The sequence below is a fragment of the Agelaius tricolor genome, unplaced genomic scaffold (assembly GCF_023055355.1).
Source record: "Agelaius tricolor isolate 1412-34295 unplaced genomic scaffold, bAgeTri1.0.p SCAF_6, whole genome shotgun sequence".
Classification (NCBI taxonomy): domain Eukaryota; kingdom Metazoa; phylum Chordata; class Aves; order Passeriformes; family Icteridae; genus Agelaius; species Agelaius tricolor.
In genome coordinates, this window is record NW_027269266.1 from 42,373,906 (window position 1) to 42,400,632 (window position 26,727).

At 40.2% G+C, this 26,727-nt stretch overlaps 1 protein-coding gene across 5 annotated transcripts in view; it reads left to right on the plus strand.

The window, feature by feature from the left end:
* The window catches only part of FYCO1 (FYVE and coiled-coil domain autophagy adaptor 1), a 46,057-nt gene extending 21,074 nt beyond the window's left edge, over positions 1 to 24,983 (plus strand). For 3 of the 5 annotated variants that reach the window (XM_071429544.1, XM_071429546.1, XM_071429545.1), the window contains exons 9-19: positions 660 to 752; positions 1,781 to 1,899; positions 2,798 to 2,965; positions 3,399 to 3,548; positions 4,978 to 5,183; positions 5,527 to 5,671; positions 14,440 to 14,523; positions 17,368 to 17,463; positions 19,110 to 19,320; positions 20,637 to 20,746; positions 21,175 to 24,983. In XM_071429544.1, coding sequence (XP_071285645.1) covers positions 660 to 752; positions 1,781 to 1,899; positions 2,798 to 2,965; positions 3,399 to 3,548; positions 4,978 to 5,183; positions 5,527 to 5,671; positions 14,440 to 14,523; positions 17,368 to 17,463; positions 19,110 to 19,320; positions 20,637 to 20,746; positions 21,175 to 21,250 — 1,458 coding nt within the window. In that variant the 3' untranslated portion in view covers positions 21,251 to 24,983. The remainder of the gene's footprint in view (positions 1 to 659; positions 753 to 1,780; positions 1,900 to 2,797; positions 2,966 to 3,398; positions 3,549 to 4,977; positions 5,184 to 5,526; positions 5,672 to 14,439; positions 14,524 to 17,367; positions 17,464 to 19,109; positions 19,321 to 20,636; positions 20,747 to 21,174) is intronic. The other 2 variants (XM_071429547.1, XM_071429549.1) reach the window with 2 other exon arrangements.
* The last annotated feature ends 1,744 nt before the right edge of the window (positions 24,984 to 26,727 follow it).

The window sequence follows — 26,727 nt, forward strand, 5'->3', positions numbered from 1 at the left end:
ATGACCTAGGCCTATCTAAAGTAAAAGAGTGATGATTTCTTACACTGGCGGTGAAGGTGGCATCTTCTGTCCCTCTGGTCACAGCTGTGGTTGTTTCCTTTTTTCGTAGGAACATTTCAAGACCTGTTCCTCACACCTATAACACTGCTTCTTCTAAGAACTCATTTTCATGAAAGGAAACTTAGACACTGAGACCAGTTGCTTTTGCATTTAATTCCCTCATGTATTTGTGCTCTCAGCTGCTCAAGGTAGCAGCTGGGAAGATCAAGTGTTGTTTCCAAAAAAGCATGAGTCAGCCCTGTGTATATGAAACCACACACCTAAAGGCTGAAGATTTCATTGTGTTTCCTTTGCTATTCTGATAAATTGTCTAAGATTGGTGGTTGATCAGAGGCTTATGCCACTGCATGGGTTTTACCTTCTTTTTGTTGAGATTTGCAACAGCCAATGCAAAGTAACAGTAAAACACAGTCAATGTGCCACCATAAAGTGAGTTTGCTTGATTCTGAGAGTGTCTTTTAGCTGTCTTTCATGAGCCAGTGGTGCTGCATTTTTCCCATGCATGGCAGTAAAGCACTCATAATTCACAGCTGGGAATTTTATAGGTGAAGGGGTGGCCGCTGGAGGATTATTAACTACTGGCTCAATCTCTCTGCCAGGCTGTCAGTGAGGAGTGTGGGAAAGTAAGAGAGCAACTTGAGGAGCAGAAGCGACAACAGCATGCAGCGGAGGAAGAGATTACAGAGTTACAAGTAGGTGCTTGATCTGAATTAAAACTAGAGGTATTTGTGTCAGCAGACATTAGTGTTACAACTGGGAAGGTGAGCAGCATTTCTGATGACTGGCTGTGAGTCTGCAGACAAAATACTGGGCAGGTGCTGCAGACAAAATACTGGGCAGCTGACAGCCACTGAAGCAGAAATTATGAAAAGCATAATATCACTTAGGATTTGTCCTGCCTTGAAAGCTGGTCAGGTTTTATGTAAGACCTGGCTGTGTGTTCTCTTCCTAAATGGGGGTGTGGGTTTAAGATGTGTTTTTCTTAGGCCCTGCATTCCCATACAGCCACATGTATAGATCCATCTATTTGCAGGCTGCACAAAGCACTGAATTAGAGAATTAATGTGGCTGAGAAATGACCCAGCCAGAAAAAACCAGAACTTTTGCAATAAGTTTATCAAGTGGTTGGGTTAGAAGGGTCATACTGAGTTGTAAGGAATCCAGAAAGAAGAAATTTAAGATTACTGGATGTGGCCTTGCCTGCTAGGAGAAATACATACCTTTAGATGCAATTAGCTATGTGCCCTGATGACTCCAAATTTGGCAGACTTCTCTGGGAGAGTCTAGCTGTGAAATAAGTTGGGTTGTTTTCGATTGTCCTTCCTATTCAATATGGGCTTTAATAAACAACAATTTCCTCTTATTTAATTTTTATCTTTTGAAGCTTTCAGGTGGTGAAAAAACTTTCAGGGTGTATTCTTTTACCATTATTTTTGAGAGATTTTTCTTGATAAGGAGGCAAAACTTCAACTGACATAGACTAACAAGAATTACAGGCTTAACACTGTGTCACTTTAGTGTGTATCTCTTATTCAGTGTGACAGAAGTAATCAGTCACTAGTACACAACTAATTACTGCCTGCTTATACAATAATATCTTAATTGGTCATTTGGCTGTAACTGATTCTTTTAAAACATTGTTAGCTGTCTTGGTAATTGTCCTGTGCATGGTAAAATCTTGTTTTTATATGTAAGGAAATACTGTAATTCATTTTACTAGGCTGCAAACACGAGTTTGTGTAGAAAGTTGGATGAAGCTAGAGAACAACTGTCAGAATCAGAATCTGCTCGGCTGCAGAAGGAAGAGGAAGTGACTTCTCTTAGAGAACTCTTGGAAAGGTGAGAGTTTGGATTCTTTAAAGAAGCTATTAATTTGTAGGCCAAGCAAGAGGACAATAATCAAAACATATTGAAAATCACCATGGTTTATGAAGTACCATATGTCACAGTGTTTATATAGAACAAAGAGCTTTTGGGCACTGGCAGGGAATATCAGATTGACACTTCACATAAGAAACGTGGAAATTATACAGCACACGTGAGTGCATGGCTTCATTTTTACTGTATAGTTAATTTAGCTGATATAAATTAATGAGAGACATTTTTATAACCTCTTTTTATCTTACAGGTTAAGCACAAAATTAATACTGGGGTTCTTTGTAAGAAATGGAAAATTTGTACTTTTGGACAGTTTCTTTTTTCTCTCCTCTTTGTGAAGTTTCAGGGAATCAGTAAGAATTATCTGAATGGGGCCACATCCTGCATGTCTTTGTCGGGTTTCTTATCAGCTTTAATAATTTAACTCAGGATGTGTTTTCAAAGTCGGTAACTGTGTGAGGCCTGTGTGGTGTGGATAATCTGGCAGTCAGAAATAGATCTTCATGGGTGTGTGGGCTCACACAGAGTCTAAAGGTTGACCAAAGCCTATGTATTTTTATACATTTGTGCTGATATCATATGTATTATCTCTAGTTGATACCATCAGAAGCTTTACTATAAGCAGGGCATCCAAGAAATTGCTGGTTGCTGGCTGTGTTCACTAGATAATGGATCTATGTGCATTTTCAGTGATGCAGAAAACTGGGGAGATTCTGCCTAGCTCTAAAAAATATGCACACTGAGAAAAATTTCACTGAAACTACCTGCTTATTGGGGTGGAAGAGCCCTTCCTTCCACAGGGAAGACTTGAATTTACATGAGCTAAAAATGATTAATAATTGCCTTTGTATTTGATCAGGATCCAAAAAGAAGCTGATGAAGCAAAAGAGAAGATCCTGGATTACACTGAGAAGCTCAGCAAGGTGGCAGCAGATAAAGATAGCAGTGACCAGAAGTTATTTGCTGAGCTGGATGACCTGACAAGAACAAAGCAGTTCCTTGAAGAACGTTTGATAGAACTTATAAGGTTGGCATCAAAATAAACAGCAAGCAGAAATTAAAATCCTTGCTTAGGATGTTCAGGAATTCTGCTTAGGTCATCCAGGCTTATATTCCCAAATTGAAGATACAAGTGAAGGTCAAATTCATCAGCAATTGAAATTTTGCATTTCCATTATATAGTCAAAAAATGTAACACTCAATAATATCTCCTTAATTTCCTGTCTGTTTTGAAATAATATGTAGTTCTCTGCATGGCAAGTGGTCTTCTCCCTATCTTTGCAGAAGCTTCAGTAGGTTTTTTGGTCTATCTTTATGTCTGAAAGCTTCTCAGAATTTTAGGAGCAAAGGAATTTTTACTGTGAAGCTTTCACCAGCATTCCAGTTGAGGTTGGTTAGCAATAAACCAACATTGTGACAACTTCTATGTGTTTTTCTTTCTTTTAACTGTGTCACTGCAGAGATAAGGATGCTTTGTGGCAAAAGTCTGATGCTCTGGAGTTCCAGCAGAAGCTTAGTGCAGAGCAGAGGTGGCAGGGGGACACAGAAGTTAATCACTGTCTGGACTGCCAGAGAGAGTTCTCATGGATGGTGCGCCGACACCACTGCAGGTCAGTTGTTGAACTGTATTGCACTGTTCAAAAGCAAGACTCAGTATGGTTGTCTGTGTGGAGGAAATATTTCTTGATGTTCACAGTTCAGTGATCAAAATTGTTGACACGTGACATTGTAGAGGCTGAAAGAACACATGAGCTTATGAGGGGATAAGACATTATTGGAAAGATCCCTTGACATGTATTAAGACAAAGATCTGGATGCAACTCTGACTTGGAGAGTCTGTTAATTTCTCATTTCTGGAAACAAAGATAATCAAACCCTGTATAGTGTGTTGCTTTGAAGGACTGTGCACTGCTCTGTTCTTCTCTACACAATATTCACTAGGATGGCTTTGCTACTGTGGTGGAAGTATTCCAGAACATGTTTCAACATGCTGTGCAATTATAAATTTGTTTACTTACACGAGATATGTTCAGAGATAATCAACTATTGCAGGGTAATTTTTTTTTAAGTGGATATTAAATTATTTCCCCTACAGTTAGTGTTAGTTATCCAATCTAGATTTATTAAAAAGTACTTAAATGGATACATTTCAGGGTCCTAGTGATATGTTTGGTTTGGCTCTTTACTGTTCCTTAGCCTCATGACCTGATTTGTCATGTAAGGAAAGACGGAAGCACTAGAACTGTTTCCTTTTCACGTGAATGTAAACAACATTCTACAGGGATTAGTGAATGGTGAAGTCATTTTGGGTAACAGCTTCCAAATTACTCATTTCTGCTAAGGTCTCTGAAAGCTGCTTGTGTCTTCACCCAGTAATGATTTAAATGATTAAGAAAAGCAAAGCCATTAAAATTTCCTGAGTAGCAGTCATCCCTGTTGGGTGCTTTAATTCATGAAAATCTCAACATTAAAAAGTAGTTGACAAGTTTAATACTGCAAGACTTCAGACTGGAGAGGGCAGGAGGAATGAATGTACACGTATGTGTCCAATACTGGATTTTTTTCCTTTCTGAAGGGAGGAGGAGTCATTATGAAGCAGAGACATACAGATGTGTTTTTAAAGTTCTTTTAATCAAATCAAGTTTTGTTCTACCTGTCTGTGAGATTTGGCCTGTGTAGTATTAAGTTAATTTTCTTCTTACATACTTAATATAAATATAATTTGTTTGCATTGTATATTTGTGAACAATTGATTGTTTTATATTTTTATATTTATTTTTTGTATTTTTAGTTTTTTCTGTTTTACCTGTTTATTAAGGTAGCAAAGCATGAATGTGAATTTCTATCCTGTGCTTGTCAAGAAGACTTGCTTCACTTCAGAAAGGAGTGTGGTCTGTTATGAATTCTTCCAATGGGTGTAGCTTTCATGCTTTTGCAGAAAATAAGACCATTATGAGAGAGCCCCAACCTCTGTCACAGAGATATGTTCTGGCTGTGTGTGGTATTTTTCTAACACCTCTGGTTTTGAATCATTTCTAGAATGTGTGGCCGCATTTTCTGCTACTACTGCTGCAACAACTACATGGTGACAAAGCTTGGTGGAAAAAAGGAGCGTTGCTGCAGAGCTTGCTTTAATAAGCCTAGAGTGATTGTGGACAGTACAGATGACTCTGGATCCAGTGCCAACCAGGAAGGATCACCAGCTTCATTGGAATCACCTGTGTCACCATCTGAGAGGGCTTTTGGTTAGTTTATTGTTTGCATGCTGTGGGGATATAAGTACTGTTCTTTGACAGTCTCCAAGAAACCACACGGTCACCTCCTGCTCCAATGACCTGCAGGAGGTCATGGAGAGTTTTCAGGGTGGGACTGACTCTGTCTTTGAACTTAATTGATATTGAGAGAAACATTAATGTATTAAATGAGTGTCAGTCACACCAAGATTTTCCATTAATTCTAATAGTTATCTAAAGCTTCTGTAAATGAAGAGGAATGGCCCAGGCTTGCCCCTTAAGGGCTTTGCTCGTTTGTTTTCCAGACAGCCGGCTAAGAGTGTTCATGTTTCTTCTCATGTTTTTTTCTGCACAGTTGCAAGTGAAGCCTCTAAACCACCAGATGATGCAGCTTTTGATATAATCACTGATGAGGAGCTGTGCCAAGTACAGGAATCAGACTCTCTCCACAATGAAAGTCAGATAGAAAGAGACTCTCTGGATCAAAGTGTGACAGACCTGTGAGTAAACACTGCTTCTCAAAGAGGAGACTCTTTGGGATTTGTTTAGAATGTTCTCCTTTTTCTCCCATTCAGTGAGAGTAGTCAACCTCTGTGTAAAGTGAAGATCTCTGTTCCCAGGCCACGTGTTCAGTAGAGCAACACAAGATCATTTTGGTCTATTTGCACAGCCAGCATTCAATCTAGTAAATCTAAACCACTCCATGCTCTCTCTCCACCTGCTTCACCACAACACAGGGGAGTAGTCCCAGCTCTGTGCTGTCATCAGGCCAGCTTGTCACCATTAAAGTCAGCATTCAGGCTCTCTTTGTCTGTAGACTTCCTTACTACCTTAGAGATGACAGCTTACAGAAAAGAACAATTGTGTAGCTACATCTGGCACAAGTTTGTTCTTTTTCTTTTTGAAGAAAATGGGAGTGAGTGCAGATTTCAGTAATTTTTTAATATTTAATTCTACCTAAATTACCAATGAAAAGGATTTAAGGCCATCTGAATGTCCAAATACTTGGTTTGCAAATGACATTGTATTATTATAGTTTAATTTGTATCTTTATTTATTTATTATGTTTAATTTGTACAGTTTAGACAAAATATTGTTTTACTATTGTTCAGATATTTTCAAATGTTTTACAAAAATTCTGTTCCTTAAAATATATTGTCTTTTGAGAAGAAAAAACAAAAAGAGAAATTTCACCTTAATTGTGTACTTGCTTTGCTTCCAAGCAGAAAAATAGACAGCATAAATATAAATGCTGAAGTGAAAATACTCATAGAGTAAATAGTCTGCTGCTAAGAAAGCAGACCTAGACTGTTTTACACCCAACAGACACATTTCCGGTATAAACCACAATGACTTGCAGTTTGGGTTGAAGACAAACAGTACAGACTTGTTTATTTGGTAAAAAGACTTTTCAAAATTCTACATATTTGTTTCTTGGTAAATACCTTAAATGTGTTCTGCCTACTTTGTAGACAGTTAACACTGACAGTGTATTCCTGCTTATCATGTGCTGGAATGAGCTGAGCTTCACACTACCCTTGTGAATTTAGTGTTTTGCAAAAAGACAGTTTTTGGTGGGGAATTTTTGTTTGTTTGTTTTGTGAAGAAAAAAGTGAAGTGTACAGCTTCTTTTAATTCATGCTATCTGCGGGAGGTATGTTACAGGTGAGTTAGTTCTGGAGAAAACAACTAGGAGAAGAGAAATGAGTGTGGGTCACCATTTGTTTTAATTTGAGATTGGTCTAAATTCATCTTGTCTGACAAAGTATTCAGGCAGGAAGGAAGGATTGTCACTAACAAGAGGATACTATTCTTGAAGAGCACCCATGGAACAAGTTACTTGCACTATGTAAACTTTTATAGGTTGTCCAGCTTCCCTTGTTGTCAGATTATAAGCAGGAGAGCCAGGAAATAGTGCTTTATGCTCTGTTGTTTTTTGTTAGGAGTTTCATGAGCAGATGGGTGAGTCTTACTGTGGCTGTACTTTGAACTTGAGACATTCTTTGCAGAGAACACAAATGACACCTGCCCTTTCTCATGACACCTGTAATTTGGAAGGCTCAGGCTCACTAGCCTGAGCAGTGGAGAGGAGAATGGCCTTGCATTGCAGATGACTTGTTGATTGTGGGTTTGTGTTATGGGAGAGATCTAGAAATTGATATGTGAGTCAGATGATGGTGTGGTGCATGTTAAAGAAAAACAGCTAGGCACAGTGCTGACTGTGACAGCACACAGGTCTTCTCACTTGTTTCTTCCTCACTTGTGGTGAGGAGTACATGTGTACCCAAAGCTTGAGTGTCACTTAGCACAGGAAGGAGCAGGAAGTGCAGCATGAGATACTTGGGTTGTTTGTGAGTAAATGTGCCAGAGCCACTGTATTGTCTGTTCACCCTCTGTCCTATCTTTGACAGCAGCCATTGAGGCATGTACTGAGAATTTTCCACTGTGTTTTCTCCCACAGTTCAAGGACCTGCAGTTTAGTGACTTTCTGAGCTACTGGTTTGATTGCTGCAGATTTCTTGGCTGTACTGGGCTGACCACCTTGAACTTCATGTAGACTTATCATCTTTATTCTTTCTCTTTCTAAAGAGTCCAGCTAAATGTGGCCTGATTTCTAGGTGGAAACTTCACATAGTCTCCACTGGCATTCCAATAGTGTTCTTTTTGTATTAAATTGAATATTTGGAGTAGAATTTGCTTAGATATAGTGTCTGGGGAACACAAAAAGGATCCAAGATTGTAGTTGCTAGATGCAGGTCTGAGGAAGGCATACAAATAAGTCAGTTTTCAGGCTAAACTTCTTTATTGAGATCTGCTGAAAATAATCTAACCTATTTTGGTTTTGCCAGAGATTTGAACTAGCTGGTGGAGCTTTAAAAATGAAGGAGATGAGCAGCCAGGAGAGGGAAGAGAATGGAGGTTTTCTGTCCAAGTAGAAGATCTGGAATTGACATGCTCTGCTGACATAGTTTCTTAGGATGTCTCTCTGGCTGATAGCAGAGATTTTCACACTGACCATACCTAGAATACTAGGCATGAGTCCTTGCTAGACTAAAAATGCAAGTTGGTCCTCAAAGCAGTGAATTATCTTAAAGGACATTCCTGTTCCTATTTGTCCCGCTTTTGGTGCCTACTGTACATTTACTCTATTTTTCACTTGGTGTCCTAGCCCTGCCACTGTTGTTCTTTCCTTGAAGTGACATGAAACAATTACAACAAAATTATTTCATAACAGCAAATCTTGAGAGTCTGCCTTTATTGGTATAGATCACTTGAGAATCAATTAAAACTCACCTTAGTCACCAGCTGCAGAGGTGTGTGGCAGAATAAGAGAGATGACTATACCAACATAACTCTGACTGACCTTGAAGTAGCTATTTCCTAGAGGTTAGGATTAAGCAGCAGTTACTTCAACCTTTCATGTTTGTTATTTGTGTTTGAACCAACCCGATCAAAATCTTGAGTGTGAGGAGATGAGATTATTTGTGCAATTGTGATACATCCTGCTACTTCAAGGAACATGGGTTTTCTTTTGAAGTGTTGTATGTTTGAACTCTTATTTCTAAAGCATTCACATATGCAAATTGTGTTCTAAAACAAAGGGCCCCAGGATAAACCAGTGCACTGTGTTTCCATTTTTATGTGTTGTAGGTATAACATGCTTGTAATAAATGTTGCAGCAGCAAAATCAAGATCACAGACAGCAGAAGACTGAAAAAACCCCAAAGTTGCCACTAGCCTGGTACAGAAACAAAGAGTTTATTCACACCTTGGTAGTGGTAGAAAGAACATCTCAGCCTGTCTGCACAGTGGTTGCTTTGGTTTGGATTGGATTTTTCTTGATGACTCATAACACTCTTGGCTGGCCTAATTACAACTCGCGTGGCTGGGCAGGGTGCAGTGTGGCCGAAAGGGGGAAGTGAATGTGGTCTGAAGAGTGCCCTGCCCCACGCAGAACCAGCCAGGAAGGAGAGGGGACAGCAGCACCACTTGCCACCCTATGCTGGTAAAGCCTGCATTGCAGCTGTGTGTTGAGATGGCACCTTTACACATGCAGTCACACCACATTGCTTCATAACTTTGTTTTTAAGGATATTTCACTGTGGGAGAAACAAGAGATTGTGTAGTAAGGAAAGGATTGCCTAAGGAGCTGTTTCCTAAAGGGAAAAGTGGTAAGATGGGCACACTGCTGCCAAAAAGGGTCAGGTTCCTCTGAGCAGCGATGCTCTGATAGGAAGGCCCGGGTATTAATGGGGAGTAAAGGAACATCCAGGCAGTGTGGTTTTTGCAAGAATGGTTTGAAACAGTTAAAATTGGTATTTCAAAGCTGTAATGCAAAGGACTTTGACCCTTTGGGCCGGACCCAATGCTGCCTTTATTGCAAGCAGCCCACAGCTGTATAAAGTCCTCCCTTTGCTCCTCTGCAACATCCCTTCTTTCTTTTCCCTGTTCCAGTCTCCACACCTGCTCTACTACTTTGTGCAAGAGCTTTTACACACTTTTCTTCCCCCTGCACATCTTTTTCTCTCCAGCTTGGAAGTGAAAAGACCAGAGGTGGAAAGGGAGAACTGGTGGAACAAGGTTGGAAAACAACCAAGAAATCTGCAGTTTCATGACAAGAGAACCAAGGTGCCAGGAAAAACAGACTGGAAAGATGTCATGATGCAAAGAATGTGTGGGGAATCAGGGTGTGAGAGTTTGCATCTATAGAAACACTGCTCAGTGTTGGAGCCCCTGTGTGTGTGATATGATATTCCTGCTGTTCACAAGGGCCCTGGTAATCTGGCAACATGAGCTCTGTTATCAGATATAAGATTCAAATATGTGTATGGGACATTCAGACTGTGAACCTGATAGCGGGTGAAAGGCAGATGAAAATGCTGCTTTATTACAGAAATTTTAGATGAATGCTGAAGGATTTTGTGTACAGACCTTGTCCTAGATGGAAAAAAAACCCCAAAACATCCAAAAAAACCCAACCACACATGAAACCTAGCATGAAGACTCAAATATATATGTTTAAAATTCAGGAATTCTCATTAAATGAATGGGCTGAAGGTATTACATAAAATATGTAATATATTTGAAACAACTCATAAAAGCTTTCAATAAAATAAACACCATTCATAGAAAACCAGCAGGCCAGAGGTTTGGGAGTCAGGAAATTTAAATTACCTTTATGAAAAGTGGAATTTTATCTCATTGGTTTTTATACTTTCTGAGATCTTCTGCACTGTTAACTCAGTTACCAGCTTGGACTGAAAAAGCAGGAAGCAATGAAGTATCATGATGAAAATAGGTTGGTTCTAAGCTGATCACAGTGTTTTTACTAATGGTATTTCCTCTTTCACTCAGACTCCCTACATCAGTATTTGCACATAAAACAAACAGAAAAAAAGAAGCTGAAAAAGAGTTCCCAGATTTTCCAGGCAGTTTTATAGTGGGTACATGTTTGTGGCATCTGCACTATATAAAGCAGTAAAAGATTTAGAGTCTTCCTCTTCGGTGGTTTGCCACTGTTGAGCTGTAACTTGCCATTTGGCACATCTTGATTTTTTAATAACTTTGTGTTAGTACTCCCTGACTTTCATTCCCGTGAAGAAATAACGGGTTAAGACAGGCATAAAAATAAGCAAGAGCTTTTGTTATGGTAATTGCATATTCAAAGCTGCTGTTCAATTTAAATCTCCAGTCTGTGATTTTTATCAATCTGAAGAAAGTATAGGGTATCTGGGTAAAAATAAAGAGGACAAGTACAGAAAATATTTTTTATACATTTGTTCTTTTGAAGACTTCTAGCACACAGTAAGGTTTTAATAATTAGTGACTAGCAGATGATCATGGCTAGCATGGGAATAAAATAAGCAAGAGTCACTTGGATTACTTCAAGAACCAGTTCCGTGCAACAGTTTGGGTATTCTTCCTGACATATTGCCTTATCAAAATTAACACCTCCTAAAAACCAAAGTGTGGTGCAGCAAATGCTTATGAGATCAAGACAGAGATTCATTTGCCCCATATCATTTGTTTGGTTTGACACGTGCTTGGGTGGCAAAAATAACAGCAATAAGCTGGTCAAAGGTGATAGACATTAGAGTTAACATTGAAGTGTATACAAGCCCCATCACATGCCACAGTGCCTGAAATCCACTCTTGAGCAGCAGAGTATTCCCAGAGTGGCTGCATCCAAAGAAAAATGCACTTTGCTGTAGCCAGGTTCAGCAAAAGTACTATCAGTTTCTGTCAGTGTCTTCAGTTTCATGTAGAAACTTAGTATGACAAAGACCGGTGCATTTCCTGCTAGGCCAAGGATGAAAACAACAAAATACGTATTTGGCAGGAAGACTCTTATTTATATGAAAATTCTCATTTCTGTTTTTATAGGGGTCAGTGATGGACCAGTTATAATAAAAGTCAACAGTGTCTGTAGTTGCCATGTTGCCGTCTTTTTAAAGGCAGCCTGGAAGGAGACATATTGGGATTTTTTACTCAGCAAATAATTAAATCCTAATGCATCCAGGAGACAGACAAAATCCTAAGTGCTAACAGATAAGAGTTGTAGTAAAGCATCCATGACAGACAAAAGCAAATCAATTTATTTGCTGAAGAGGATTGTCTTGACAGTCAAGACCCAAGCACAACAGCTGGGGGATTTGAACACATCATCTGTTACCAGATTTATACTGATGGGGACTCAAAAGCATACTCAAAAGACAATTACAAAGAGGCTTCTGAAAACAGTATAAGGATTAAGCTTTCTAATACATCCCTGATTTAGTGCTTGGATTGAAGTTTCTGGGGAAACCCATGAGGGAAATAAAATTTGTTTTGCCAAATTTACCATTTAGGCTCAGGTTGCAGATTCTGAGCATCAGAGTTGTTTGGCTTGGGTTGGACCTGTCCCAAAAGGCAGGATTTGAGTCTCAATGAGTACTTTGGAACCTGTGTTTCAGTTAAGCGTCATCTTGTTCTTCAGATATCAGTCACATCATCAGATGGCAGCACTTTTTCCTTTCCCCATTTCAAGTGACTTACCGAAAGATGGAGGATTTTCGTTAATGCGCTACATTTGTATTACTCTCAGAAGAAGGAGTGACCAGTCCTCTGTCAGCCCCTTCCATCACACTCCCTCTCAAGGGCTGATGGTGTTAACGCCTTAAGCCTCTCTTTAATTCAATTTAACTGCAGTCAGGGCTGACGCCAGCACATAAAAGTAACAGCCCTAAGACTACTGATCTTTGCAAGCTGTTTACCTGGTAAATTAAGTCTTTTGTAAGATAGGTTTATTGGCTTTTTAAAGATTTAGCCCAAAAGCTAAATGCCCTCTCTTTTGAGCTACAAAAACTATGTTTCTGCGAGATTAATCCTACTACAAGATATTACTCACCATAACATTAGCAGAACTCAACTCTGATTCAAGATTGCCTGAAAGGCCTCACCCAGTGAGTTCTAATGTACAGCAGTTTGAGTGTCCCTTGGTTCTGCAAGAGAGGGAAGCTCTATTAAGAGAAAAAAGCCCATGCAGGCGGATCTTTGCAGCAGCCTGTGCTACCATAGCTGTAGTGCTTCTGGGACGCTGATTTGTAGAGCAGTGAGCTTGTATCTCTGGCTGCTTGAGTTTGGTACCTGCAAATGCATATGAAGAAAAACAGCACCAAATTTGTCTTACTTCTGCAGCATCATTTATTGAAAGAACACTACTGACACAAGAAATGTAAGGCTGTGTAATGCTTTTTAAAACAGTTCTCCCTTGTGCTTCATTGCATGTGATAGAAATTTCTCTGCCTCTAAGAAACAAACTGGGAGCAAGGTGCTAAATATTCACAAACTGTTCCTGTCAAACAGGGGAGCAATACGTTGTGATAACCACCTGCTTTTATCAGTCATTTTGAGATGCAGAATAAGGTATGAGGATGACACAGCAGTGGCTAAACTGTGTGCTAACATCTGGATTGTATGAATTCATCCCGTATAGGGAGTAGGCTGAGAGAGTAGCTGTTACTCCTGGATGAGTCAGTCTGAAGAACATTTGATTGTAGAGCTGTGAAGGACCTTGGGTGCAGAAACCACCCTGGCTGCATGGAACCTGCGGGCTCTGGGATGGAGCAGCCTCTGTGGAGCTACAGGCTGGGCAGGGAGGGTTGGGCAGGAGCTCTGCTGAAAGGACATGGGGCTCCTGATGGATACTGGTGTAAACTCAGGCCAGAAACTGCTTTTGCAATATCTCTCCTATAATTCTGCCTCAGTTTCCCTTAACAGCCTCTAAAGAACTGTGTGAAAAGAAAATTCAAAGGTATCTTAACTAGTGTTACCCACAGAGGTGGTTGCAGCCTTGGTGATCTACAGGCTGCAGTATTTGGGCTATACTGGCAACAGCTTGTCAGTATTTTTAATGTTGATTTCCAGTCGTCTGTTTGCTGCCTCCTGCTGGGAAGGGAACTTGAAAGCACCTTGGTAATCCCTAACTGCTTGTTCTGAACATTTTGCAAATGCAGTGTTTGAAAGCTATCTTCATCTCATAGCCTTTGCCAAACATCTTCCCTATCACAATAAAAAAAAACAAAACAAAACAAATTAAAAAATAAAACATACTTTGCATGTTGTCATTCGGAGCACAGAAAGATTCCTTTGTCATGATTGTTTCCCTATCTTGCTTTCTCTGTATTGTTTCTTGTCTTGAAGATAGAGTGTGTCCAGTTTTAAGACTGGGGAGTCCTTTTGTATTGTTTGTTGGTTGTTTGTCTTTGTTTCATACAGAATGTGGCATAACTAAGTCATAGATACTTTTTTGAGAAATAGCTGAGATTTCATTTATAGCAGTAAGCATCTCACCCATTGTACACAGTGATGGATCTTCATGTCCATCCATCTTTTTCTGTGTAGTTTTGCAATTGTCTGTGTGATGCTTTCCCATCTCAACATATGCCAGGGTTTGCCCTTAACACTTCCATCCCTTTCCCACCCATACAACTTCACGCAAGACACTGTCTTGCACCCTGTTAAAAACTCAGTGAGCTCTATATCCCCCTTGCTCCATCCCAAATCATTCCTCTTTTCTTTCCCATGTCAAAGGCTGTCTGTGGTATCCTTTCTTCTGATCCTTTGCTGTGCTCTTTCCATTTTTACTGCTCTCTGTTGGGTTGGAGAGGAAGGCTAATAACTAAGTTAGAGTGCCTGGGGTGGGTCTGACCTGCTAGATAACAGCAGGCCCAGGGAATCATTGGTGCACTTCAGCATAATGCCTTTGATTGTTTCTTTGCATTTTCAGATGTGTTTGCTGGGCTAAGCAGCTGTTAGGGGCTCTGTACAGCCTCCAGTCTCCGTTTCAGGTTTCTGCCTTTCACACAATTCGGTAAGACTCTCACCTGGATGACAGAAGTTCTCTCCAGAAATCACTGGACTGCTGACAGGCAGATGGCTTCTGGGATTTCACTGCTCAGCCACATGAAGCCAACACCTCTGACATGTAGCTACAGCTGTCAGAGCTCAGGTGTTTATGAAAACAGAAAATTGCTGAGTCTAGATTTGAACCATCTTTTTTCCAAGTTTTAATTCTAAAAGTGACTTCTAACTTTTAACTCCCCAAGCCATTTATGATGTTGGCCACAGTATTTTTAGTATAATTTGTAAGAAATGCTATCCATGTATAAGAACAGACACAGTGGGCAAGGCTTAGGGACCTTAGGGACTGTGACCAACAGCAGGTGCCTGAGGAATTGCATAAGAGCAAGACCAGCATGAAGCAATAATTCTTCGAAATGTTTTATCGGCTTCCAACAATCTGTATCTTGAGGCTTTGCTGAATCAGAGCTGTTCTCTTCTTGCTGTAGTGTCTTTTCCATGTTTCACTTCTTTCTGCTTTTAGTCCCACTTCATTTCACTTTTAAAAAGAAGAAGAAGTGAAAGAATACAGACTGTTTAAATAGATACACCAGAGGCTGCATATTCATAATCTGGGGACCTGGCAAACTGTAGGAACATCCTTAGTGCTAACACAAAAGGTGAATGGGTCATGCAAGAATAAATTCTCTTGTCAGGGGAAAAATGCTCCACTTGAATCATGATACTGTTTCTTATATTATAGCCTACGAGACCTTAGTTTAGACTGTTAGATTCAGTGAGATATCATAAAGAGAAGGAGGATTTTCTTTGTGATTATAAGGCATTTTGGTTTAATACACAAATCAGGAGACTTAGCACGCCCTTAACCTTAGATGTGTGCTGAAGGTATTGGTTGGTAGAGCCAAGTGGAAAGGTTACCACCTAACCATGTACTGGGTTACAGCAGGAATAGGGAAAATCATGTGTTAGAGGAGAACACAAACATATATTGGTCCTGGGATTTAATTTAGGTTTCAGGTTTCCAAATGAAAGATGAAATTAATGGACTAAATCAAGAACTCTAATGGCATTGTGTAGTAAATCACAGAGTTTGACACTTCTGAATGGTGTAGTTGCCTGTAATTGTGTAGCTCTCTTGTTCTGCATGAATTCAAGGCTGTGAAATTAGCTAACCTGGTGGGATGGGAGACTTATGTGGATCACAGCATGAAGCTGGTTGCTCTTCCCACTCTGCAAGCAAAATGTATGTGTAGGTTTACAAGCTATAGTTCAGTTTTCTAGTTTGTTGGTTTGAGGTTTTTTTCCAGAATCAGTTTTCTTATCTGGTTATATAAAGATAGTTAACAAGAAGTTATTTGTATCAGTAAGTATTTGCACAGATATTATACTAACCTTTATGGACCAACACATAGTAAGTACTTCATGCCTACATTCCTTGTGTCTGGGTACAGCTCAGGTTTTGGCACTTATTACAGCTTTGAGTCTCCCATGCACATCCCAGCTGTCACTTCAGGGTATTAACAGTAGTGGTGTGACTGAAGAAGTCAAGAGTTAGTCAAGAGACTGCAAAGATAAAAGAACAGGAATATCAAGATAACAGTTCAGGAAATGTATAGACAGTGGGTGCAGCTTAATTTGCAGTAAATTTGTCCTGTTTCCAAACCATAATGTCACTGCACTGGCATGTGATTGCCTGTTGTTGACACAGTATTTTCAGATGCTGCTTATGACCACCTGAAGGAGATATTTTCTCATGCTCTTCTGCTCAGCAATGCTGCTTGTAGAGCAATATCACATTGGATTTAAAAGAAAATGCTAAACTGTGCATTAGTTTTGAGAATTAATCAACAGCAAATATGGCAATTACGCTCTCTTGGGGCATTACTGCACTTGATGGTTCAGAAGCAGATATGGTATTAACATTTTATTAGATTCCACTGATTTTTAGAAGGAACCAACCAGCTGGTTCCCTGTAAATAAGAATCCTTGGCATTTTTTTCTGGGAACAACAGTTTAATTTTCTCAAACTGCTGGAATGCAGAGAAACAAAAGAAGAATCAGTCAGAGAAGCTCTAACTTGGAAACTATCAGCATTTGTTTCCTGACTCTCAGACTCATCCTTCTCTCTGTGTCCAGCCCCATAATTCATACCTAGTGCTAGTCCAGTGTTCACCCTGAGCATACACCTTTTTTGAGGTAAGGAGTGAATAGCAGGTTCTTCCCTCTGCTTCACTGCTCACTGGGACACATCATGGTGTGGAGGAAACATACTGCTTTGTCATCTTGTAACAGTATCTTTGGTGTATTTGTGTTTGAATCACGCAGTAGTTTTTGTAGGAAAAGAAGACACATGGTAGCAATTCTACAGCCATAGACTATGTTTTGTGTACAGTTGTCAGAGTAAGGAACTGGATAATATGACTGTAAAACACCTCCCAGATTAAATCCAGGGAGACATCTTATCCTTTTGCAAGCTTTGTTTAAGGGACAAGTGGAGACTGTTTTGCTTGTGTCTGCCCCTGAAGTTCCCACCTGCCAGAGAATCTTCAAAACCTGTCATCATCTCAATAAGAAATTTATGTTATGATTGCAGAAAAGATTTTCTGGATGTATATATGTATTCCCCTTAGCTCATGAAACCAGGATAAAAACAATTTTATGTTTGTGCACAGTGATGAGCAGAAGGGGGCTGTGGTTTTGCCCAGTTTTCTCACTAGAATGGGCCAACTAAGAATCCTAGAATTTGGTATCAGGACTATCAAAACATTTCTATTATAGGAAGGATTCAGCATGCAGATTCTGTGATCACATACTGCTCAGATAATCATAATTTTCCTTCTTTTCCTTGTTCTAGAAACAGCACGGGTAATTCTTCAACTTTCGATGAATCTGAAGACTGGCAAGTTGCTCAAGATGCTGAGATATGCTTGTTGAAGTCAGGAGAAATTATGTAAGCAGAACAATTTCATTGCTATAGGTGAAAGCATAAAAGCTGAGCTCAGATATGTGAGCACAAGCCTTGCAGGCTCCTGGAAGAGCTGCTCACTTGTGTCCCATGGTAGAATTTGGTCTGAGTGGGATAAGAGGGTGTAACTCAACCACCCAGAGCAGCAATGAGCCAGGTCCTCTCTCTTCAGTCCCAGTGCAACGGGGAAATAAGAAGGAAAGATGCAGGTCCAAATCACATGAGAAAACATTTCCTATTTTTATTACAGGAATTGCTATCAACACAAAGGGAATTTAGAGAAAAGGCAGTTCAGTTCTAACAGTCTCTGAAAGAAACTGCAAGGGCAAGTCAGGGAATGCAGCTCTAGTTGGACCTTTGCCAAAGGGAAGGAATTCATGGCCTTTTGGAGCATGTATCTGTTATTTATTGGTGGCTTCCCAGAATCTGTTTTGCCTGCTCTGGTTGATACACGCCATTGCATGAATGTTCATCTAAGCCTCAGCTCAAGCTCTGTGTGCGCACAATTCTCTGCAGGTGTCCTGCTCTGAAATTCCTAATTATATGCAGTAGTGATACAGCATGTCTTGCACAGCCAAGAATAGAATCCAATGTGGGGAAATGCACATGACTTAGAGAAATTCACTTTTGCTCACTGTCCCCTTAACCTAGCTTTGAAATTTTGCCTTAGTTATGGGAAAGGTTTTAAACTTTTGACTGCAAGGAGATAAATCAGTCCATGTTTCAACCTTGTTGCTGCTGTTCAGAGATCCAGGTAAATGAAGCAGTAACTAGAATCATAGCTGGGCTGTAAGGCAAAACCAAGAATGATATTTAGTTTATTAAAATCAAAGATCACCTGAGACAGGACAGGACTGTGGTTTACACTGATCTCATTGATTTGCAAACAGTTTTTTTGGCCTGAAAAGTGACAGATGAGATTAGTTTTAGTTAGGGTAATGTAGGTGAGATCCCACAGATCTTAGAAATTGCAGGTTTCCCCTGAAGAAAGCAACCAGTGTTCTCCTGCTTCAGGGCCTCACTGATCACAGTCTTAAACAGATACCAGAATGAAGTCAGCTCATCTAATGCTGTAGGACTCAGCATCATCTAGATGCTAAGAATTTCCTTTTTAACTGGAAGTATTTTGAGTCAGTTTTTTTGCAGCTTAGTTGGGTAAAACAGACTCAGACGTGTTAAGCATTTCAGAACAGAACTGCTGTTCATATTTCATCCACCTGTAATCCTGATCCCTCCTGTTTTCCTGTGCAAATTTTTATATTCAACTAGGAAGGTGAATAAACCAGGTCACTTACTTTTTGTTTAAAAAGAACAGTAGAGGGCGGCACTCCTTTCTTATCAGTAGTAATTCTAAAAACTTTATTCCAGCACTATTTTTCTTCAGTTGAAATGAGATAAATAAGTGAACAAAATCCACTTGTGCCAGAGCAGTGAAGGTTCTCAATATCAGTCAGCTTTTTTGTAGCTTTTACCTTCATCTGAGGCTGATTTTTCATGCATTTTCTGGATGTGTCCCAAATACACTGTGGAGTCTACCTGAAATAGATGGAAAATAAAAATCAATGATTAGTGGTTTTGTCTGAGTAAGTGGATTGGATCTCTTCAAGTAATCATATATTTCTCCCTCACAGGGTGAAATTACCCCTTACAGTAGAAGAGATCATGAATTTTGGAGAAAGCAACAGAGAGCTGTTCATCAAATCCAGCACCTACAGTATAATTCCCATCACTGTTACAGAGATGGGACTAACCATCAGCTGGATCTTCTCATCAGACCCCAAAAGCATATCCTTCAGTGTTGTCTACCAAGAGGCCGAAGACACGCCGCTGGATCAGTGCAAAGTAAGGCCTTTGTCTCCTTACTACCTCAGAGGTTGTACTGCTCTACACTCATCCAGCCTACAGGAATTGACAAGTATTGCTAGGAGGTCTTCACCAGAATGCCACTTGCTAATGCATTTAGGATTTGTTTCTCCAGTTAAGCTGCAGTTCTGCTAAAGGCAAAGCTACATCTTTAATGTTGCCAGCAACAGTTGAGTTGAAAAGCCCTGTAGCTTCTGTTGGTTGCATCTGAAATTCACCCTGTATTATCAAGCAGAATTGAACATCCAAGTATGCAAAATTCTCTTTTTTTCTCAATTTCACTTAGTTTGTAAACTCTTTAAGGCTGGTTTTGCCAGGCTCTTGAGAAGAAGCCACAGGGAAACAGTTTCATTTCTTGGTTTACCTACATTTCTTACAATGAAGCATATACTTAAGTGTTTGGATGGTGTGCAAAATCTACTTAAGTGTCTGGATGGTGTGCAAAATCTCTTTGCCAGTGCCCAAGGTACTCAGTTTTATATGTGCTGTCCATATTTCATGAGTATTACAGATTAGGTGAATCTATTTTACTCAGCTAATTGCAAAGTTTTGCTGAAGACAAGGCAGCTGTTAGTTTAATTCACCGTGGTAGGGTGAACTCTATGGCTGTGATTAACTGGGGGAATAAGACATTTATATAGCTTGTGTTAATTCACTGCACAGTTATTAACTCCATGTAACATATCTCTTTTTCCTAATCTGAAAGCTGAATGAAGTGTGAATGCTGCTTTTGTCTTGATATATTTCTTTGGTAAAACTTTGTGTTGTATAGGGTCATCCTTGATCTATGTCAGCTGCTCTTCTGACAGCTGTGCTAGGGTTTTACAGCCAGACTCACATAGAACCACAGATACACACATTTTTTGCTGTAAGCTCAGATAAAAAATACAGATTTGCTGAGAAAGCTTATTTTATAACACAGGGAGTATAAAAACGTATATTAAAAGATATATTTAGCTAAATCCTGCTCTTGGATATATGGATTTAATATACCACTTGATTAAGTTATTAAAGTTTCTTAGATTAACATTTAAAAGTTCAGGAATTTATTCTATCTCTAAAGCAGAGATCAATAGCTATAGGTTAGTGCTGTAAAGATATAATCCAAGGAAAACAGATGCCTCACTGTGAGATTTTTGTTTCGGGGAGTTCTTAATGCTAATCAGAGTAATTAGTTTTATAGGCATAGATGCACTTTGGGACTTTCAAGGTGGCTGAAATCAAGGCTTTATGAAAGAAAATGCCAATTTATAGGGCAAATAGCAAACTTCATTTTGATTTGTATTGAATTCCAGGTTCTTATCCCTATGACTCGCTGCAACTCTCATAAGGAAACTATCAGAGGACAGGTGAAAGTCAGAAACACTGGAATCTACACCCTGATATTTGACAACACATTCTCTAGGTAGGTCCTAGAAAGGCATAAAAGGTGAAATAAGCTTGGTTTTACAGGCTGTGGAACTGATCATAATGTGTACCATTATTCTGCCATTCAGAACTAAGTATAAGAAAATTTTCCTCGCTTGCCAAGAGGTCTTCAAGACTGAGTTTTGGTTCTTGTTCTTGTTTGGGTTTTTTTTCCTACCCCCACAGCAGAATTCTGCTCTTCTTTCTGAACCTCTGGGAGGGTTAACAGAAATAAGCAGGTCATTGGTGACTCATTCCAAGACAGTTCAGTCAGGATTGTCATCTTTTTAACAACAAGCCTGATGGCCCTTGCACAGGCACATTTTTGACAGCAGTGAATTAAAAGACTGAATACATTTTTAAGGCTTCCCCTCTTTGTTGGCTTCAGCTAATGTGATCTTTTTGCTCTGTTTCTTTCCTTAATAGGTTTATCTCAAAAAGAGTGTTTTATCACTTGGCTGTTGAGCGACCTGTCATCTATGATGGAAGTGATTTTCCATAGCCTTTACTATACTGTGTATTTTTAATTAAATTTTTAAGATATGCTATTATTTATGTACATGTGTAAGCATTCTGATTACCACTGTGTTTGAAGACTTTGAAACTATGCAATAGTTCTAATGCACTTAAGAGGAGATGTGTACACTAAAAACAGAAGCCTTTTCAGGAACACTAATGGTTCTGTACTGTGTACAGATTGCTGAAAAGCCATGTTGTTTGGTTTAACAGGTCAATTATAACCAATTTTTTTTCAGTGGGGAGAAAAATAAGTGTGTGGGTATCTAAATGCAAACTGAAATTCTCCGCTGAAAATTGAGTGATTTTTTCTTCCAAAAATATCCTTCAAAAGGAAATGTAAAGAAAAATGCCTATTTTGACCTCTTCACTGAGGTGTAAACATAACCATCTCTGTTCTGCTGTACTGCTCTTACAGTCAGAGCAGCAATTATGCAATACTTCAGTCTTCACAATTATTGTAATCCATCTAGAATTTTTTATCTTTTCCAAGTTTTATAAGCAGCAAACCATAGGAGTTTTATATATTTTGGGCTAAGATTTGGTAAGTCTTAACTGGCTCTTTCCAATGCTTTGGCACTGAATACCAGTTACACAAGAATAAGCACGAAGCAGCAACTCCTTTCACTTTGGCTCACCGTGCTCTGTACATTGGCCCACAGAACCCAGTTCCTATGGTGAGCACCAGTGGCAGAACACAGAACATCCCCTGTGGAATAAAGTTCTGCTCACTGGGTGATACTGGGAAGAGGAGCATTCCTTTTTCCTGCCTTAGCACCTTAGTCATCAGCCTTCACAGGAAAGCACAGTTTCTGAGGAGATCAGCAACGTCTCTCTCTCTCTAGACCAAGTGGAAGGCAGCAATAATGTTTGAACAGGTCTCAAAACATCCATTCAAAATGGAATTCATATCCAGGCCTGGTGAGCTCTCCACCCAGTGGTGTTAGTGCATTCTGTCTGTTTCCTAAGCCTTGCAGTTGCCCTAACCAATTGCTAGCTTTCCATCTCAGATTTGTGGGCTGTTACACTGCCGTTTAAGGGAAGACTGCGTTCTTGCTTATACAAAATTTCTATGCAAACCATCTGCTTTCCATATAGAATTTCAGCTTTTTGTCAAAATACCCAAAAGTGGATTTTTCTGTACAAAAAAAACTGTCTTCCAATAGAATGGCAAAACATTTGGCAGGAGAAAGAAGAAAAGCTCTTTCTCCCAACCAGCCTTCCTCGTAATTAAAGTGTGTCTGATTTCTCATATTACTGTTCTCCCAAGAAACCTCAGACCTGAAAGGTTTTAGTGCAGCAGTTGGTAGAAGACCAGCAAAACCTGTGAGGAACCCTGTAGAGACTTGATGCCAGCTGTAGCTGACATACAGGGGTCCTGGTGGGAGACAGGAAATAAAGCATGAAGAGAAAGAAAAAAAAGGGCAAGCATAAACTGCAGCAAATGGCTTGGGGAGAGGAAAGGGGCAAACTTGTAAAAGCAAGGAGAGGGAATAGGAGGGATGAGCTCAGGTAGGGAAGGTGGTCAGGAGATGCCGGCTGGTGTTTATGTTTTGCTGGTCCAATCCAATACCCATAAGGGATCTCCCACCCCAAAGGACTGGTTGTTTAAAAGGTGGAGATCACCAACCAAGTGTTGGACATTTACACAGGAGCAGCTGAGGCAGAGGGAAATTTCTGATCATAGAAAAGAAAATAATTGCAGTTAAAGCTAAAGGTTGCTCATCATTTATTCCAGTTGTTAACAATCTATAATACATTGATCCTGAAAAAGATTGTGAAAGAATGACTACTTTTCATGGAGCACCTAGGATTTAGGTCTCTGGCTCATCAATAGCGTTTCCTTGCCTTCAGCTGCCTTTTTCCCCGACCCTCTGCCAGGCAGAGTGGTCAGTGGAAGGTGCAAGCCCCTGAAGGCTGCAGTGTAGTTAAGCCCTGACCTGGTTGTGTGCATGAAAATGAGATGGACAAGAGGCTGACGTGGGCAATAAACAGCAATAAATGGTGTGGATCAGTTCACGAATTACAGGTTATTTCAGTCTTGAAGCTATGTTTATATTTAATTAGGCAAGAAGATATTATTTATTGCTTAAAAATGGAGTACTGTGTACCATATGCTATGCAATTTCACTGAGCTGTTACTGAAGTCTGCTGCAGTTTTCTTTTAAGCTTTTAGGTGTGGTTTTTTAAAAACATTTTGCTGTTGTTTACTTAGAATACTAATTTTACTTAGAATCCCTAACACAAGGGATATCTTTCTAACATGCCAAATGTAAGGTAAAGGGACACTGTCAAGTATCTTCAGCCAAAATATGACATCTCTGTTAAAAAGTATTTGAAGTCTCTCTACTAAAAATAATTTGACAGCCTTGCTTCTTGATTTGTCTCCGCATCCAGTTCTTGACATTTTTTTATCCTGTGGCAAATATTTTTAAGCCCCTGTTCATGTAGGTCTCTAAATAATTGTCTCCATGTAGTAAGCCAGATGTTTTTCTGGAGGTCTCTTATGTAGACAGTCCTGAGACTGGCTGAGGTCAATGTTTGAGAGAAGGAGAGTAAATCCACTGCATTGTTCTTGTTTAGCATTTGAGTCTTTGTGGTCCCTTTTCTTCATGTTTTCCTGCCCTTTGAGAATAATTTTGTTGCTTTTTTTTTCTCTCTCTGAAAGAGGACTAAGAGTGGGAGTCAGAACCTGTAGTTTAAAGATGAAAACAAAATGTTTGTTTCTGACCAAAGACAATCCTTAAGGAGAAAAAGTTTCAAATGATGAAATATCAGGCTGATAAGTTGCAACTGGACAGGAGTGCAGCTGTTCAAAGAAGCTTCCCAGGAGCAGTAATCCCATCATAACTGCTGGAAGAGGCTGTGCAGCGACAGTAATGGACCTGACATTAGTAGAGACCTTTTGTTTAAATGTCCCAGATAGTTCATTTCTGGAATCATGGAAACCCAGTAAAGGACTTTGCACAAGGGCAGGCTTGTACAAGAGATTATTTCATTCAAGCACTTAATTCTTCCATTCATAAAATTCTTGTTCATGTGAGCTATGCCAGCAATGCTGAAAAATCTGCTCATTTATAGGTGCTCAGGTGATTTGTTGAATTGGGCTTTTTATTATCTGCAGGAATGCAATAAAGAGAAAAATATTTTTAATTGATCATGAAATTAATTTAAGGAGATGTCACATTCATAGGACATTGAGATTATACATTGTGGTTAGCATAAGTAATTAGATGCTTTTCTGGGTGCTGGAAAGGATAAGGAGATATGGAGGGTAAGATTTTTTATTACAAAGAGGTTTATGCGAAGGAAAGAATGTAGTTTCTTCAAGAAAATGACAGTGTTCCTTTACTCAACATTACTCAATGTTTCTTTATGAAAAATGAAAGAGGTATTGCACAAGAGTGTACCACATTAAAAAATAGCAAAGCTACAAAAGCCTGACTTCTTTCCTAAAACTGAAATTGCACTATAGTTTTAATTATGCTCAATCACTGAGGTTGTAACTTGTTCAGAAGCATCTTTTGGTCTTAACTGCCAAAGAATTGCAAGCCCTGTTCACATCAAACTTCCTACTCCAGATATGGGAAAAATCATGTATACCAGTGTCTGTACAGTTACAGAAATGTTAATGGTTGTGTTGGAATGTTTTTCTTGATGCTTTTTTTTTCCTTTTTTAACCTCAGGAATTTAAGAATAAAATTCTTTATCACTGCGAATGTTTGTCCCTTTTTTGCCTTGTAGAGATAGCATTGTGTGGAAGATAAATCTGAGAACTATATAATCTACTTGGGGGTTTTATGAAATTTATGTTGTTCCATCCCCTCATTTCAAAGCTAAAATTATCAATAGAAGGTTCAGAGCATCTCCAGTGGCATCTGGAGTCCTGGCTCCACATTCAGAAGCTTCCCTCTAGGAGAGGCTCCAGCAAAGCCTAATCTAGAGTATGAGGGACCCGCAAAGAGTGAGTTTTACATATAGCCAGTACATGTGTAAGCAACCATACCTTGCTGTACCTCCTCAGCTCTGCAGGGAACTGCTGCAGCCATTTAAAGTCTTTGTGTTCATCTCCAATAGTGCATTTTTATCCATCCTGGGTAATATCCCCTCCCTTGGTGCAAAAGGAAAGGGTCTCCCAACCCTACTTCTGCCTTATTTTTCTCGGTCTGTGCTCCAAGAACAGACCTTGGCGCACACAGGATAGCATTTTTCTGTGGGGACAACGTGAAGCTGCTGCAAGGCTGTCATATTCTCTGCATTAGTCCTTGAAGTGTCACAGGGATGCTTTGAACTCCAAATATAGTAATAATGCCTGTACTTTCACACCCTTCCATTATTTCCCTGCTCTCTGGAAGAGGTGCTTCTATAAAGACATTTCTGTTTTGGGAGAGCAGGCACCAGGTAGGCAGGTTTGCCTGCAGAGAGTGGAAGTTGCCCATGGCTCTTCCAGCTTCCTCCCCCTGTACCACAAGCAGGCTTGTGCTGCGCTGCGTGACTGCCTGCTCCACGGTGACAACGTAGCACTTGGGGCAGGGACGAGCCCAGCTGCCTCTTCGAGGAACAGCAGCAGCATAGGAAACTACAGCCCAAAACTGGGAACATCTAGGAAAAACTGGCCTCAAAGAGAATGGAGGGGACCCAAGCTATGAAGATCTCAGGCCTCTCCCAAGACTTCAAGCAACTGCTGGGTGCCCATCCTGCTAGAGCTGTACATAAAACATGAGCAGAGTCCCCTGGGACTGCTCATGGAGCAAGGGAGGCTCCTTTGCCTGTGAGGAAACCTCCCATCCTGGAAGAGAGGATCTGGTGAAGGTTGGGGACACCCTAACCAGCCACAAGAGGGATTGTGGTGGGATAAATCAAGTAAAATATCAGGGTAGAGGGAGAGAGGAGCCCAAGAAGGGTTTGACTACAAGGAGCTGTGCTGCTGGCAGACGGAGGCCCCCAGCAGATGCAGGAGGGAGTAATGGCTGAAAACACCTCCACGACTGAGTCCCTGCTGTGTGCTGACCAACAAGAAGGGTTGCTGATGGGGCTGCAGACAGAGGGATGCAGAGAGGCAGCTTCCCCCCAAGTCTGTGGTGTGAGAGCAGCTTGGGGAGCCACCAGCAGCTGCTGGACTGCAGGCAGCCTTGGTGGAACCAACCCCAGGAGGGAAAACCACCTCCAGGGAGGTTGGTTGCCAGCTTCCCCTGGCACAGTGATGGGAGCAGCCTGACTCAGAGCAGGATGTGCATGACCCCGGGACAACCCTGTCACCCCAAACTGCTGCAAATTGCTGTTTTACTACCCTCAGCAGTTTCACCTGCTGATTAAGCATGAATGTTCCCCACTGCGTTTTGGGGACTGAAGAAGCTTTATTTCTGTGAGATGGCCACAAAGTTCAGGTTCCTGGGGTTGGTGAGATGTAGTGCACAAAAGAGGAGTTTGCAGCAGCTAAGGTTTGCACACTAATTTGTTTGC